This window comes from Castanea sativa, chromosome 10 (assembly GCF_040712315.1).
Source record: "Castanea sativa cultivar Marrone di Chiusa Pesio chromosome 10, ASM4071231v1".
In the NCBI taxonomy this organism is placed as follows: Eukaryota; Viridiplantae; Streptophyta; class Magnoliopsida; order Fagales; family Fagaceae; genus Castanea; species Castanea sativa.
In genome coordinates this window covers 25,917,104-25,931,471 of record NC_134022.1, presented here as the reverse complement: position 1 = coordinate 25,931,471, position 14,368 = coordinate 25,917,104, and the positions used below count along the sequence as shown (strand labels likewise).

Genomic DNA, 14,368 nt, shown 5'->3' with positions numbered 1-14,368 from the left:
TTAGCTTCAGTAGGCCCTAGAACATTTCCCTCAGGAGTAACAACAACAGCTTAAGCAGCTTGGGCAACCTTGTCTGCAGCCATTTCTTTGTCCACGACCTTGAAGTCTAAGTTCTCTAGGTCCACATTAGCAGGGTGCTTGATAAGATATCTCCACAAGAGCTCAAAGCCCTTGTAGTACCGGCTGAATAGCACAATATTGTACTCGTCAATCTGTTGGAAGGCCTCGATGGACTTAACGAAAATAGTCTTTACCCGTTCCCTTGCAGCCTAGAGTTGCTTGTCCTTCTCTATGGTTAGCTACTTCTCTGCCCTTAGGTCATCAGCCAGGACCTTCACCTTTTCCTTGGTAGTATTGGCCTTGTCCATGGCCAAGATAAAGTCTTTCTTCAGCTTCGAGAGCTCCACGTCCATACCCTTCACCTTGGACTTCATAGATGAAGCCTTAGCCTCTTGGCTCAAGTACTCTGAGGTTATGTGAATGGTTTCCCCCTAAAACCTGAAAGGAAGTTCCGACTTTCAAAACCATGTAAAAAAGGAGAAAGTGAAAAGCAAATTGCACAAGTGTATTACCTGGACGAGCTTGTGGATGTGACAACCCTAACTTGTTGGAGGGCACTCTAGAGAGGGCCTTGAGCTCGTCATCCATGAAGGCATCTTGTGCCCTCGATAGAGCAAGGCTAGCATCGTCTCAAACATTGGACGACCGCGAGGAAGCCTTCTCCTTCCCCTTATCCGCCATGTGCGGCTTCTTTGTCCGCGAGGTAATTTCCTCCACCCACGTAGCAGGAGAAGCCGTCCTCGTCGCCTCAAGAACAGAGGAGGCAGGAGTCCCCTTCTCCACAACTTGCATCACCCTCTTCCCGAGGCTGGAAAGAGGCTCGTTCTTCTTAGCCCTCATCTGGGCGTTAACTGATTGAATTTCATCGCCATCTTTGCAAAAAAAAAAAAAATCCCCTGTAAAAAATAATAATAATAGAAGAGAGAGAACCCAAGGCAGTAACTAGCCAAACAAACACTCACTCTTCTTCTCCTCGATCTCTATAGCACGCAGAATGTAGGTGGAAGGCTCTAGACCAAGGTAGTGACGAGCTAAGGTTCATGGGTTAACTAGGTCGTTAAAACTGTCAATTGTCTTCGTGTACTCTACAGCTGCCTTGACTTGATGCTTGTACTTGCTCTTGAGCTTTGGACGCTTCTTAACTACACAGAGACAATAGACAGGAAAGTTAGCGACAATCAAATATATATATATATATATATATATATATATATATATATATAAAGGAAAAGAACAAAGAATGAAAGAGGACTTGCAAAAAGATGACGCACCTAGACTCGGGGCTTTCCAACGACGGAGCAAGCTTGAGACTTCACCCTAAACTTCATCAAAATGAGTCTCCTAATCATCCCCAGACACAAAGAAGAACCGAGATTTTCAATATTTGAAGGACGAAGGCAGGCTAGTGACGATCCTAGCCTTCATAGCCTAGGGCACTAGCTCATAGTACCCATAATCTTTGGACTCCTATAAAAGATATAGGTAAGTGAACTCGTCCACCCTGATCATGTCTCCTTCGGTGGAAGCCAGCCATATCTCCATATAGCTGATCACTATCCTCCATGAGTTTGGCATAAGTTACACATGAGCAATGTTGAAATGACTCATAAGCTCTATAACAAATGGGTGGATAGGAAACCTAAGCTCGCACTGGAAAGCAACTTCGTAGAAGCACACCTCCCTAGGTGAAAAGTGGCAGGCTTGTTCCTCTTTATGAGGACGACGAATCTTAACCCTCTCGGGAAACTAAAACCTATCCCTAAACCTAGAGAGGGTCTCAGCGTCTAGGCCACACTCCTCCTCGAGGGCTGAAAAAGCCCTAACCTCCATTGGGCTAGAAGTCGTAGCGTCTTCCTCCACCTCAACAGGGTCATCGCTAGACGACAACCTCGTCTCAAGCTCATTGGATCTCACCTCCGACATCACTCTCCGCTTACCCACTAATTCCTCAAACCAATCAACAGATTGACTGAGTAAGGGGAACAGATCAACCAACATTACACTTAAGCTACTTCCCCAAACACAAAACCTTCAACTCAAGGGCAAAAGGTGTGAGAAACTCCTAGAGAAGCCCCTAAACGGGCAAAGAGAAATGATATAAAGGGGAAAAGTATCCTAACTTCAGAACTACAAACCATGGAACTCAAGAAACAAAAAAAGAAGGGCAAAGTCCTGTGAGGGTCACTTTTTTGGATGATGTCCAGGCCCAAACTTAAGCAAGGACCCTGGGCCCTCTTTTTGTAGTTTGAAGGGATTTGGTTTGGTTCATCGCAGCTAAATGTGCTGTTTACAAACCAAATGGTGCACATGACAAGATTCTTATAATATGTATACACTAGCAAGCGAAAATATATGTATTGAACAACAAGAAATCAGCAAAGGAAGGCAATCTAATAAAGAAACACACAAAATAATTGTTAGGGATCCTCAAATCAATAAGAAATACTTCATCAGTTTTTTTAATTATGAATTACAATGTGCTCACTAAGACGTGATACAAGGTCCAAATAAGCTCAAAAATTACAGACTTAGATGGTTATCCAAGCCTCTAAAACTTGTAAAATTTGAATCCTTTTGAATCCAAGTATGTACTATAATGGCAGTTTCTGGGATACCGGGTGATATTTCCCTACTTTCTTTGAGTTTTAATAGAGTTTTATCAATGATTCTATTATGATTTCACGATTGCTGAATGCCCCTTTTTGTTGGTTGCTTCCCATTTTTATAATGTCATTCTAGGGTTCGGGATACCACTGATTTCTCCCCTTTTGGCCCCCTGAGTACCAGAGTTCTTATTATGCCAGCCACTCTGATGGCTGGCTCTTTCCCTGTTTCTCATAATTTTTCTCTTTTAGTTCTGCTTCCCTAAAAGTCACTTGCTAGCTTTCCGTTCCGGGGCGTCCTTGGAGAGCAAACCTTCATCCTTTCTTCTTTCAAGGTTTCTCACCTTTTAGATTCAGCTTTTGGCCATCCTCCCTTTTTGTTATTTTTCCTGAGTGAGTTGAACCTATCCCTATCAAGTTGAAGGTTTTTTCAGCTACTTCCCCTTATGGTTCTTCTTCCTGGGTTCCTTAAGCTACCAACCTTTTGTTCAAGAGTTGTTGTTCTCCAAGCCTTCTGGTTCTTCACTGCATCACTGGGTGCTTGAGAAGGACGTATTTGTCCTTCATTTTTTGTGCGTCTTGGTACCCCTTTTGAGCTGTCCCAATCTTATTCTGGAGGTGTTGCGTGTCCTGAGGATCCCAAGCTCTTATCGATCTCTGGGGATCCCAACCCAGTTCTACCCACTGGACTCTATTTGATCCTCTCATCTTGGCAGGCTGGGCCTTTTCTTTCTTTCCTTTGTTTCATGGGCCTTAAGGCCTACTTCAATTCTTTGGGTTTACCATCTCTCTCTTCTTCTTTTTTCTTTTTTTCTTTTTTTGTAGTGCGCTTAACCCTTTTATCATTACTTTCCATGGGGTTGGCCCATTATGCTATTTCTTTGGAGCCTTGGTGTTGTGATTTTTTAGACCTCAACAAACACTTTGTAAAAGAGGGAATTTTTATCATGTATCAACCGCCACACCTGTTTTGTCAACATTGCCTCATTAAACCTGCACAAATCTTTGAAACTCATTCCACCTTCAAATTTTGGCTTGCATAGTACCTCCCATTTCCTCCAATGGATTTTCCTCCTATCTCTCCATTGACCCCACCAAAATTTTCTTGTCATTGCCTCAATATACCCTTCTATTGTGTATCAAAATTTATGCTTTTGCATGACCCCACTGGTAATTTGAAACAACTCATACCAAAAGTAGGAATGGCTTGGACCACAGATTTGAGGAAGATTTCCTTAACTGCTTGAGATAGCAATTTCTCCTTCCATCCTTGTATTTTTCCCCAAACTTGATCCTTGATGAAATTCAAAGTTGCTCTTCTATTTCTCCCCACTACCGTCAGTAGACCAAACCTAAGTACTTCTCATATTCCTTAACTTCGAGGACGCCAAGAATTTCTTGGATAGAATTTTTTGTGGCAGCAGATACATTTGTACTAAAGAACAGAGTAGTTTTGGATTTATTTACTTGCTACCTCGAGGCCCTCTCATACCTCTCCAAAATATTCAGAATACTCTGGATATCTCCCATTTGAGCTCTACAAAAGAGCAAGCTGTCATCTGCAAAAAACATATGAGAAGTGCATAGAGAAAAACCTCTAATTTTTTTCTCTAGCACAACTTGTTTAATAAAACCTATTAACCCTTCATAACACAATAGAAATAGGTAGGGAGATAATGAGTCACCTTGTCTAATACCCCTTGTGGGGATGATATTACCCTTGGGTTCTCCATTCACAAGAATCAAATAAGTCACCATTCTAATACAAGCTGAGATGAGATTAATCCATTGTCTGTGGAAGCTCATTTTCCCCATTAATTTGAGAAGGAAATCTCATTCTATCCTGTCATATGTTTTGCTTCGTTTTCTACAATATTCAGCCAAAAACTCCTAATTTCAGTACATATATCACGTCCCTTCTAAAAGTTGTTAGGGGTGTCGTTCGGCAACTTGGGCCCATTCAAAAATAAAAAGTCCAAAGCTCGCGCTGAGTCTATCGTGCTGTGCACTCTTCTTGCTGAAGCGACAACGTTTAAGGTTGTTACAACCTTGTTGGCGAAAATGAGAAATTAACCATAATTTCCAAACAATATAGTTAGTAGTTACTATTTACAAATTATATTTTTTACTAGTATCTCGAGTCTGAAAGACTTGATTTTGGACCTATAAATTGAGTTTTTAAGGGTCGATTTTTTAGGATCGATTTTTATGACGTGGCGCTTACCTGGAAATCGAGTCTCTAAGACTCGATTTATAACCCTTTTTAAAGTCCCCTTTACAGCTTCTCATCCACTTTACAGCTTCTCATTAGAGAGAGAGAAAAAAAAAAAAAAAACCAGAAACAGAAACAAAAATGGCAAGAACTCGGTTCACGTCTCGAATCTCCCCACTTCGGATCTCGCATCTCAGTGGCTAGGTTGGATTAGAGGAAGCGAAGTTTTGCTTCTTGCTCTCGTCTCCCACTCTTTTTCTCTGAGTTGGGCCTCCACGCCGACGAAGCAAAGATCAAGGCTGTAAGAAGCAGAACCGTGGGTTTCGGTTCGAGTCTTCACCGATCTACTGGTTGAGGGGTGAGTCGGATCTGGTGGTGGCGGGGTGGTGGTTTGTGAATCAAGGTCGTAGTGGGTCTAGGGCGTGGTGGATCGCGGTGGTCGTGGTGCAACAGATCGGCGCGGTGGGTTTGCTGTTGTGGAGGTTTGCCACGGTGGGTTGAATTTGGGTTGGACGGTTGCCGTGGGGGGGGGGGGGTGAGCAGTAGATCGGCAGCGGGTGTGTCGTTGTGGCTGTGGAGTTTTGGGTTTGCCATCGCCTACGTTTTGCTCGCCGTAGATTTGCCGCCGTGGATTTAGGTTTTGCTCACCGTGGATTTGGATGGTTTAGGTGGTTCGCCAATTTTTGGATGGCTTGGATGCACAAAATGGGCAAATCGTTCAATATTTTTTTGGGTAGAATGGTTCGGGTTGTTGTACATATAGACTTAGACTTAAATTTTTTTTGACTTATAAATCGAGTATTAAAGACTCGATTTTCAAGTGTACACCACGGAAAAAAAATGCTACATCAGACAAAATCAGACCATAAAAATCAACCCTCAAAAACTCAATTTATAGGCCCAAAATCGAATCTTTTAGACTTGAGATACTAAAAAAATATATATAATTTGTAAACAGTAACTACTAATTATATTGTTTGGAAATTATTGCTAATTTCCAATTTTCGCCAACCTCGTTTATATGTCCCTCGCCTTAGTAAAGCTTTCGACTTCAAACTCCAAAGATACAACACATACAGCTCCGTGTCTCTGTGCGAATTCATGGCAATACAACAGCTCAAAGTAGAAGAACTCCGAACCCAACTCGGCCAACGTGGACTCAGTACCACCGGAACCAAGCCCACTCTGGTCCAGCCCTCTCTGTCTCACCCACATTCACAAAACTCTTTCTCTCTCTCTCTTTTTGAAGTCTCAACTGAATGTTTTCTTTGACAGGTTCGAAGACTCGGCGCAGCGCTACGCAAGGAAAACAAGCAATCAGCGGGTGCAGACGATAGTTTGTCAGCCAATAAGAAGAGAGATAGGGACTCAGAAAATGGGGATTCAATTGGGTCCCAGCAGAAAATCATGGCCGTTGAGAAGTTTAGAGAAATAGACATTCAGCAATTGCGTCAACAAGCTGCTCTTCGAGGCATTTCCACAACTGGGTCTAAGAAAGAACTCATAGAAAGACTCTCTAAAGATTCAAACCACGATTTACAGGACTGTCCTCAAGGTATCTACTGTTTTTTTCTTTTTTTCTTTGTGCTGTGTTGGTTGCTGAGAAAATGTAGGAAATGAGGAACTAGGCAACTGGGTTTGCGAGTTCAATACCGACTATATGTAGTATAACATAGTTCGTGTGTGAAACTCAAAAAGTTTTGTTTTGATTTAGCTTCTTTGAGGTGTTTTTAAAGTTTTATGTATTTGGAATGTGATTGAATTTATCATATCATGATAGCTTAAGCTTTTGGGACAATCAATAATTTATAATAGTATTAGAGCAATGGTACTAAGTTCAAACCTTGTCTCCACTCTACCTCCCATTTAGAGGGAGTCTAGGCCCTGCGTGAGGTTGGAGTGTTCTAATAGCTTAAGCTATTGGAACAATTGATAATTTATCGTTATGGAGCCTAAGAGAATGTGAATCTAACACGATTTGCATTGCATTTCTTTTGAGATGTTTTCACAACAAAGAAGTGGGGCTTTTTATTTTTATTTTTTACGGTTTGGTTCTGATTGAGTTGGGGAGTTTATTTAATATATAAATTTGATGGTGCCAGCTGATGAAGAAGAACGTGAAAACAAGGAGGAGAAGATTGTAACAGCAACCAAAAAGGGCGCAGCAGTGCTGGATCAGTGGCTTCCAGATGACATAAAGGCCCATTACCATGTTTTGCAGCTGGCAAGTCCTATTGTTATTGTAGCACAATGTAGTGAATGAATAGAGATTTTGTTCAATAGAACGTAATCTATATCAATAATTTTTTTAGTGTTAATTTTTTTAGTGTTCTGATTGGTATTTGGTTTTCTGAATTTGGACTGAATGTTGCTTTTTATGATGCAGGGTGATGAAATATATGATGCCATGTTGAACCAGACAAATGTTGGGGATAATAATAATAAATTTTATGTGATTCAAGCTCTTGGTTAGCTCTTGATTCCCTGCAAATTTTATTTACTCTAATATTTTTTGGTTAATTTATTTTGAATCATGAAAGTATGTTGAGTAGGAAGTTCTGTCAATAGTGACGTTTGAATGAAAAAAATTTATAGTTCTAGTTGATTCAATCCCTGGTTGTTTTCTCAAATTTATTGATTATGCACTATACCCACTCCTCTTCTCCAAACTGGACATGTTTTTGCACTGATAAATTGGTGTGACATGGTCTATGCAACCAACCAGAAACAGTTATAGGCTTGAGTAAAGATTTAAATTCAATTTGTGAACTTTGAAGGTTCTTATGATAACAATGCCGGTTGTTTTTATTTTGTAAATTTGAGGTCTAAATTATCTGGCTTTAGCTTGTTTATCTAGTAAAAGGGCTAAGCTAAAGCCTAAGTTTAGGCTTGATTATTAAAAAGCCAAGCTCATATGTAATAATGTACTTGTAAACAAGCTCGTCTGTACGATGCTCGATTAAAGTATATATAATTTTATATGTTTATACGTTTAAGGTGCGGTTTGGATACAAATTATTTGCGTCTGCATTTAGAGAGATCACGTTTCAGCTCTTTTTTCTTTTTTTTTTTATTCACGCGTTTTCTGCTTTTTGGAGACAAATAACACTGTTTATCACTGTTCACGCACTGTTCCGGTACTGTTCACGCACTGTTCATGGGACTCACAAGCCCTTTATTCAAAAAAAATATTAAAAATGGGTACCGCACTACTATTCACGCATTAAAAAATTATTTTGCTACAGTGTTTTCAGTTTTCAATTTTCAGTTTTCAGCAATAAATTCGATTCAAACGGACCTTAAATGTTTGAAATATACTTACATAGACTTAAGATTGAATTTTGTAAGTTTGTAAATAAATTCATGAGACATCAAATGTCAATTCACCACACTAGACTTCATATCCCTAGATCCCCTTGAAGTGGAACTTATTATTTGAAATTTATTGATAATTTAGAAAGTCCGTTTTGTAATCAAAGTAAGTATACTTTTTAACATTACAAGGTTGGTAAATTTAATTTTTATAGTTTTATAAATGAAAATCATTATGAGTAAAGGATCCATGGATAAATAGAGGAGGGTGTATTTGTAATTGTAACAAAGCCCTTTCCTATTTTGTGCCAAAGCAACTTATTAACCCAAATAATATAGTTTCAACTAAATTTAGTTATTAATTATTAGCATGTGAAGAAGCATGAACTTTCTTGACAAGAAAATGAACCAAGCTTGAGCATATAATCTAGTTTGGTAATGCACTTGAGCTCAGTTTGTTTACCTTGTTGCACTACTAATCTAGTATCCTGAACTCTTACTTATATTATTTCAAAATTACTTGCAGAATCTGATGATGGCAGTGCATTCATGGTTTACAATAGGTGGGGGAGAGTAGGTATAAAGGGTCAAGACAAGTTATTTGGTCCTTATACATCACGTGACAGTGCAATCCAGGAGTTTGAACAGAAATTCTTTGCCAAGACCAAGAACCACTGGTCCACTCGAAAAGAGTTCATTTGCCACCCAAAGAGTTATACTTGGTTGGAAATGGATTATGGTGAGCAGGAAAAAGAATCAGATGTGAGTACTCCTGATTCTAAATTTATATTTTTCCTTAAAATTGCCAAATGCTTGAAGTAGATGTCATTTTTATTTAACAAGAAAACTCCAGCCCCTCTCCCTTGTGCAATAAAAAAGGAAGCAAAAGAAAGGCGACTTTATTGATTTCTGTTCTCACTTCTCATGTATGGATCAAATTTTATTTTTGGCTTTACTGTGTATCACTGTTGATGGGTGTCTCATTTACAGAAGGTGTTGTGGGGGTGGGGATTTTTAAGCACCTTCCAGATATATGTATTTTTGAACATCATTAGGTTGCTACAAGACATTTTTAGTGAAGTTTTATCTCTCTGCTTTCAAGAGTGGGAGGTATAAGGATGTATCACCCCTGTTTTTTGTATCCCATATTTCTGTTTGACCAAAAATAGAAAGAAGATAAAACCATATTATATTTTCTTTGCTACTGAATACTTAATAATGATTATCAGGTCAAAGAAAGGCCTGACTCTGCTTTAGGAATTCAACCTCGGGAAACACCACTTGAGGCACGCGTTGCAAAATTTATCTCTCTTATCTGCAATGTCAGCATGATGAAGCAGCAAATGATGGAAATTGGTTAGTTGATCAATCATTTACTTTATAGAGGATATCATGCAGATGATCATAAAAATGCTAAAGCATGACAAATAATTGGTTAGTTCATTTTAAAAAAAGTGCGTTTTGTTGGATGCTTTCCTTTGAGGTGTAATATTTTATTGATATGCTATATATCAAAATATATTTCATTGATATGGTAATTGTTTCTTTTTAATTATTTTTACAAAGATTTGATGTGTACATAACATTTAGGATACAATGCTAATAAGCTGCCACTTGGAAAGCTGAGCAAATCAACAATTATGAAAGTAAGTCTTTATTAGATGCAAGGAAGTTTCCTTTTGCTTATATTTGATTTGGAGATAAAATTATAACAGTATATACTATTAGTTATGTGTTTTGAGAAAAATCTCTATTTTATTGATTGGCTACTTTTAGGGAATACTTGGAGGGATTCACACTAAGAAGGATATCATGAAGAAATTTTGACAGGAACTTTCAATGATTAATTATCCTAAAATCAACTAAACTTTTAAAGTAGGAAGCACGGACACTTCATTTAGGGCGTCATACCCGTGTTGTATCCGTGTTTGACCCATGTCGTACTAGCCATTTCATGTTATAATTTTTCAAAAATTGCTCATGCCGTGCCCGTGCCCGTGCCCGTTTCTATGTCTGTGCTTCCTAGCTTTTAAATGGGTTGTGCATAGTTCCTTTGCCTACACTTTTGTGTGCTTTAGTTTTATGTTGCAATACCTTTTGTCTTATTTCTTGTACCACTATTTTCTGAGAACACTCCGTGAACTAATTTTCTTTGACAATGTCTAGGGTTATGATGTCCTGAAGAGGATTGCCGATGTGATTGGCCAATCTGATAGGAGAAAACTTGAACAATTAAGTGGGTAAGATTTTTCCTTCTTTGCTAGAGAGCTGTTACGCTGTTTTTTTCAAGTGCTTGACTAAATTAGCTTTGCATTTTAAACAGCACATCTGACGTTTGTTTATAAAGCACACTATTTTTCTTTTTACGTTGTTTGGTTTTGAATCATGCATTCTAGCTTCAAGAAGTTTGAGATTCCAATTTTAATTGATGGTTTCTTGTAGAGAATTCTACACTGTTATTCCCCATGACTTTGGATTTAAGAAAATGCGTAAGTCCTCTCTTTTTTCTCCACTGTACACTTAATAAACTAGGGATATAATAGGTGGGGTTGTCTATTTTCTCTCAAAAATGGCATCTATTTTAATATGTAAGAGTAAATGATGGCAGGTGAATTTGTAATTGACTCTCCTCAGAAGTTGAAACACAAGTTGGAAATGGTAATCCCTTTTTTTCTTTAATTCAATATATCCATATTGTCACAGTTATGAGTTAACTTCATTTCTTCTTGTTTCGATGGTGGAGGGCGGGCGTAGGACCCTACTTTGGGATTTAATTATTTTCTTGACAACTTTGGTATTATATTATTTTATTTCCTGGGATATTAGATGCTATAGTATCCTTTTATGTAACCCCCTGCTGTGGCCTATCAGTGAGATTTTGGTTGTATTTGGAAATTTATTCGGTTGCTATCGATTATGAGAAACACAGATCTGATCAACTTCTTGCGTCTAATTGAAGGTTGAGGCCCTGTCTGAAATTGAGGTTGCAACAAAGCTGTTGAAAGATGACACTGGAACAGAGGTTTTACTTATTCACTTGTCTCCTTTTTAACTATTGACTGGCTGTGTCTGGAAAGTTTCTGAAAGTCATATTTGCATGTTTTTAAGAAGCCATTGTAATATATGCAAAGAGCACATGGTCCGACTTATTTTTATCATTCCATTTAAGACATCAGAGAAAATGGTCCTACTTAATCATAGTGAGTTAGCTTATATTTATATTTATCACTACTGTAATCTACTTATTTACCTCTGCCATCATTGTAGGGTGACCCCTTGTATTCTCATTACCAACGGCTTCATTCTGAACTGTCACCTCTTGAAGTTGATTCTGAGGAATTCTCTATGGTAATAGCCTCAGAACTTTTAACAGTAATACTTATTTACACACACACACACCCCTAAGGACAGTAAAAAAGAATGCCTACAACCCCAAACTATAATACATGCAAAATATAGCTTATGACTCCATGAGTTGGTTCATTAGCTGGCCACTTTGGTATATAGATCTGATACATAGTTTTTGTTTCCTCATCTTTTCAGGTTGCAAAATATATGCAGAACACTCATGCAAAAACACACTCAAATTACACTGTGGACATTGTTCAAATATTCAGGGTATCAAGAGAGGGCGAATCTGAACGCTTCAAAAAGGTGACGAGGCATTTCTGTGAAAGTTAAAGACCTTTATTACAAAATATTTCTATCATTGCAGATAATTTCAGCAATTTTTTATTTGTCTCATTAGGTTCTGATATATAAGTAATTTGTTAGGTTTTATATCCTAATTTAACTGCCTATTACTCCTGCAAGCAGTTTAACAGTGTGAAGAATAGAATGCTCTTATGGCATGGTTCTCGGCTTACAAATTGGACTGGCATTTTATCCCAAGGTCATTATTTTCCTCTCAAGATTCATAAGTACTAATAAATGTGTGTGTGTGTGTGTGTGTGTGTGTGTTTTCACATCATGTGATCTGAAAATTTCCATCAATAAGTTAAAAATATTTAAGCCTAACTTGTATTCTATCAGGTTTGCGCATAGCTCCACCTGAAGCACCTGTAACAGGTTACATGTTTGGGAAGGGTGTTTACTTTGCTGACATGTTCTCCAAAAGTGCAAATTATTGCTATGCTTCTCATGGTTCCAAGGCTGGCGTGCTGCTTTTGTGTGAGGTTGTTCTTTATTCTGTAAAAACATTATTGTTATATGAAAAGACATTCTTTTGGGGTGGAACACATTCATATCACCGACTGTATACAAAATGTCTTACATTTCATTAATGGTAAGATGTATGCACTAGATTACCACTCACGAACAGATGGGTCTTGCTGGACAACTATATGAATATTTACCCTTTTTCTGTTCTACATTGAAGCCCAACATTCCAACAGGAGTTTGGACTTATATATCAGTAATCTGCATGTGTTCCCACTCTCCCGGAATGTATCTTATTTCTGGCTGAGTTGGTCTATTCTACCCAGATTAGTCTTCTGGGAGTAATGCTATTTTTTCTTATTTTCTTTTAGACCCATAAAATTTGTGTAGTCCTCCAATCCTCCTTGATAAATGCTGTCATAAGACTTTAACCATTTACTTTTCAGGTAGCTCTGGGTGACATGGCTGAGCTTCTAAGTGCAAAATATGATGCTGATAAGTTGCCAGAGGGAAAGCTAAGGTTTGTTTGTCTTCTTTTTTTTCTTTTTCTTTTTTAATTATTTTTATTGACACCTGAATCATTCCATCTGCCCTGCTCTGAAATATGGAATTGCCGAATTCAATGATTGAAGTATGAAAATGCGCACATGTTATTGCATGGAATTACCAGTAATGTCAAGACTAATTATCATATTGAAGACTTTTAATGTCGATGTGGATTAAAATCTGAGGTTTTGTTGCAGTACAAAAGGTGTTGGAGGTACTGCACCAGATCTCTCAGAAGCTCAGACACTTGAGGATGGTGTTGTTGTTCCCCTCGGAAGAGCTAAACATATGGACCATAAGGTATAATGCATCATGAGTTAGAAAATTTTGGCAGTAAAATTTAGAAACTGTCAAGTGTTTTGTTCCTCCTTTTTTTGGTTGGGATTGTTTTGCCTTTTGTTCAATATTTATGCAGGGCACTTAATTATGAGGGTACATCTGTACATAGCTTAGTCTATGTCTTCTAAAATTTAAATGCTTCTTGCAGGGTGATTTATTATACAACGAATACATAGTTTACAATGTCGATCAGATTAGAATGCGCTATATCATTCAAGTGAATTTCAATTTCAAGTGATGACTGGTATTGGAAGGTGATTCCATTTTGCAGATTTGCTAGCTGGGAAAGGGGGGCTTCTTTTCCCCGTCTTTCTTGGGGGTGGGGTTGCCAATGTGAACAAAAAGAATGTGCCATCCCTAGCGCTTGAATGTAATATGATATGAAAATGAGTTGTAAATATGTCTCTTATAGATGTGATTTTCAGCTTTATTCATGGGTTATCATATCTTCTTTAAAAGATTTTGAATGAGTTATGAGCAGTCAAGCATAAGAAATTGGTTTTCTGTCATTTTGAATTTGGCCATTTCAAAATTTCAATGACCCTGGTTGCAGTACCATCTTCTCAACCAGTTGCGTACAATCCAGTCATGTCAGTTCTTAAAGAAACAGAGGCATTTAAAGAAGAGGACCTAAATCATATATGTTTTTATTAGGCTTATTTTGCCTAGCTTTCTTAGGCATAATTTTTTCGAGCGGTGCTTTTTTCAATGAGTAACTTACTATAATTTATAAAGGATCTCGCTATTAAAAATAAGCTTTCTCAAACACAGGTGTCAATTTATATACTAAATTATAATTAGGCTCATTTTTCCTAGCTTTCTTAGGCATAATTTTTTCGAGCAGTGCTTTTTTCCATGAGTAACTTACTAGAGTTTATAAAGGATCTGGCTATTAAAAATAAGCTTTCTCAAACACAGGTGTCAATTTATATACTAAATTATATACCAAAAAGACAATGTAATTAGAAAGCTATGATACATAAGAGGGCGTTGCTCCTCTTTAATCCTCTCCAAGGGGAAGGGTAATTATATTAGTCTATAATTCTGCCCTTAACCCACCATTACCAACTTGCTAACATTGATGTCATAAAATGCTAATTATAAGTTTATAACTGTACACAGACAATTTTAACTAAAA

At 37.9% G+C, this 14,368-nt stretch overlaps 1 protein-coding gene across 1 annotated transcript; it reads left to right on the top strand.

Moving 5' to 3' along the window:
• Positions 1 to 5,928: 5,928 nt before the first annotated feature.
• LOC142612842 (poly [ADP-ribose] polymerase 2) lies at positions 5,929 to 13,700 on the top strand. Its single transcript, XM_075785008.1, has 18 exons — positions 5,929 to 6,063; positions 6,151 to 6,430; positions 6,978 to 7,099; positions 7,262 to 7,343; positions 8,714 to 8,949; positions 9,417 to 9,543; positions 9,778 to 9,833; positions 10,354 to 10,427; positions 10,630 to 10,676; positions 10,796 to 10,845; positions 11,147 to 11,209; positions 11,455 to 11,535; positions 11,731 to 11,841; positions 12,004 to 12,079; positions 12,220 to 12,362; positions 12,792 to 12,865; positions 13,089 to 13,191; positions 13,379 to 13,700. Exons 1-18 carry the CDS (start codon positions 5,977 to 5,979, stop codon positions 13,466 to 13,468), a joined length of 1,902 nt encoding a protein of 633 aa, XP_075641123.1. The 5' UTR covers positions 5,929 to 5,976; the 3' UTR covers positions 13,469 to 13,700.
• The last annotated feature ends 668 nt before the right edge of the window (positions 13,701 to 14,368 follow it).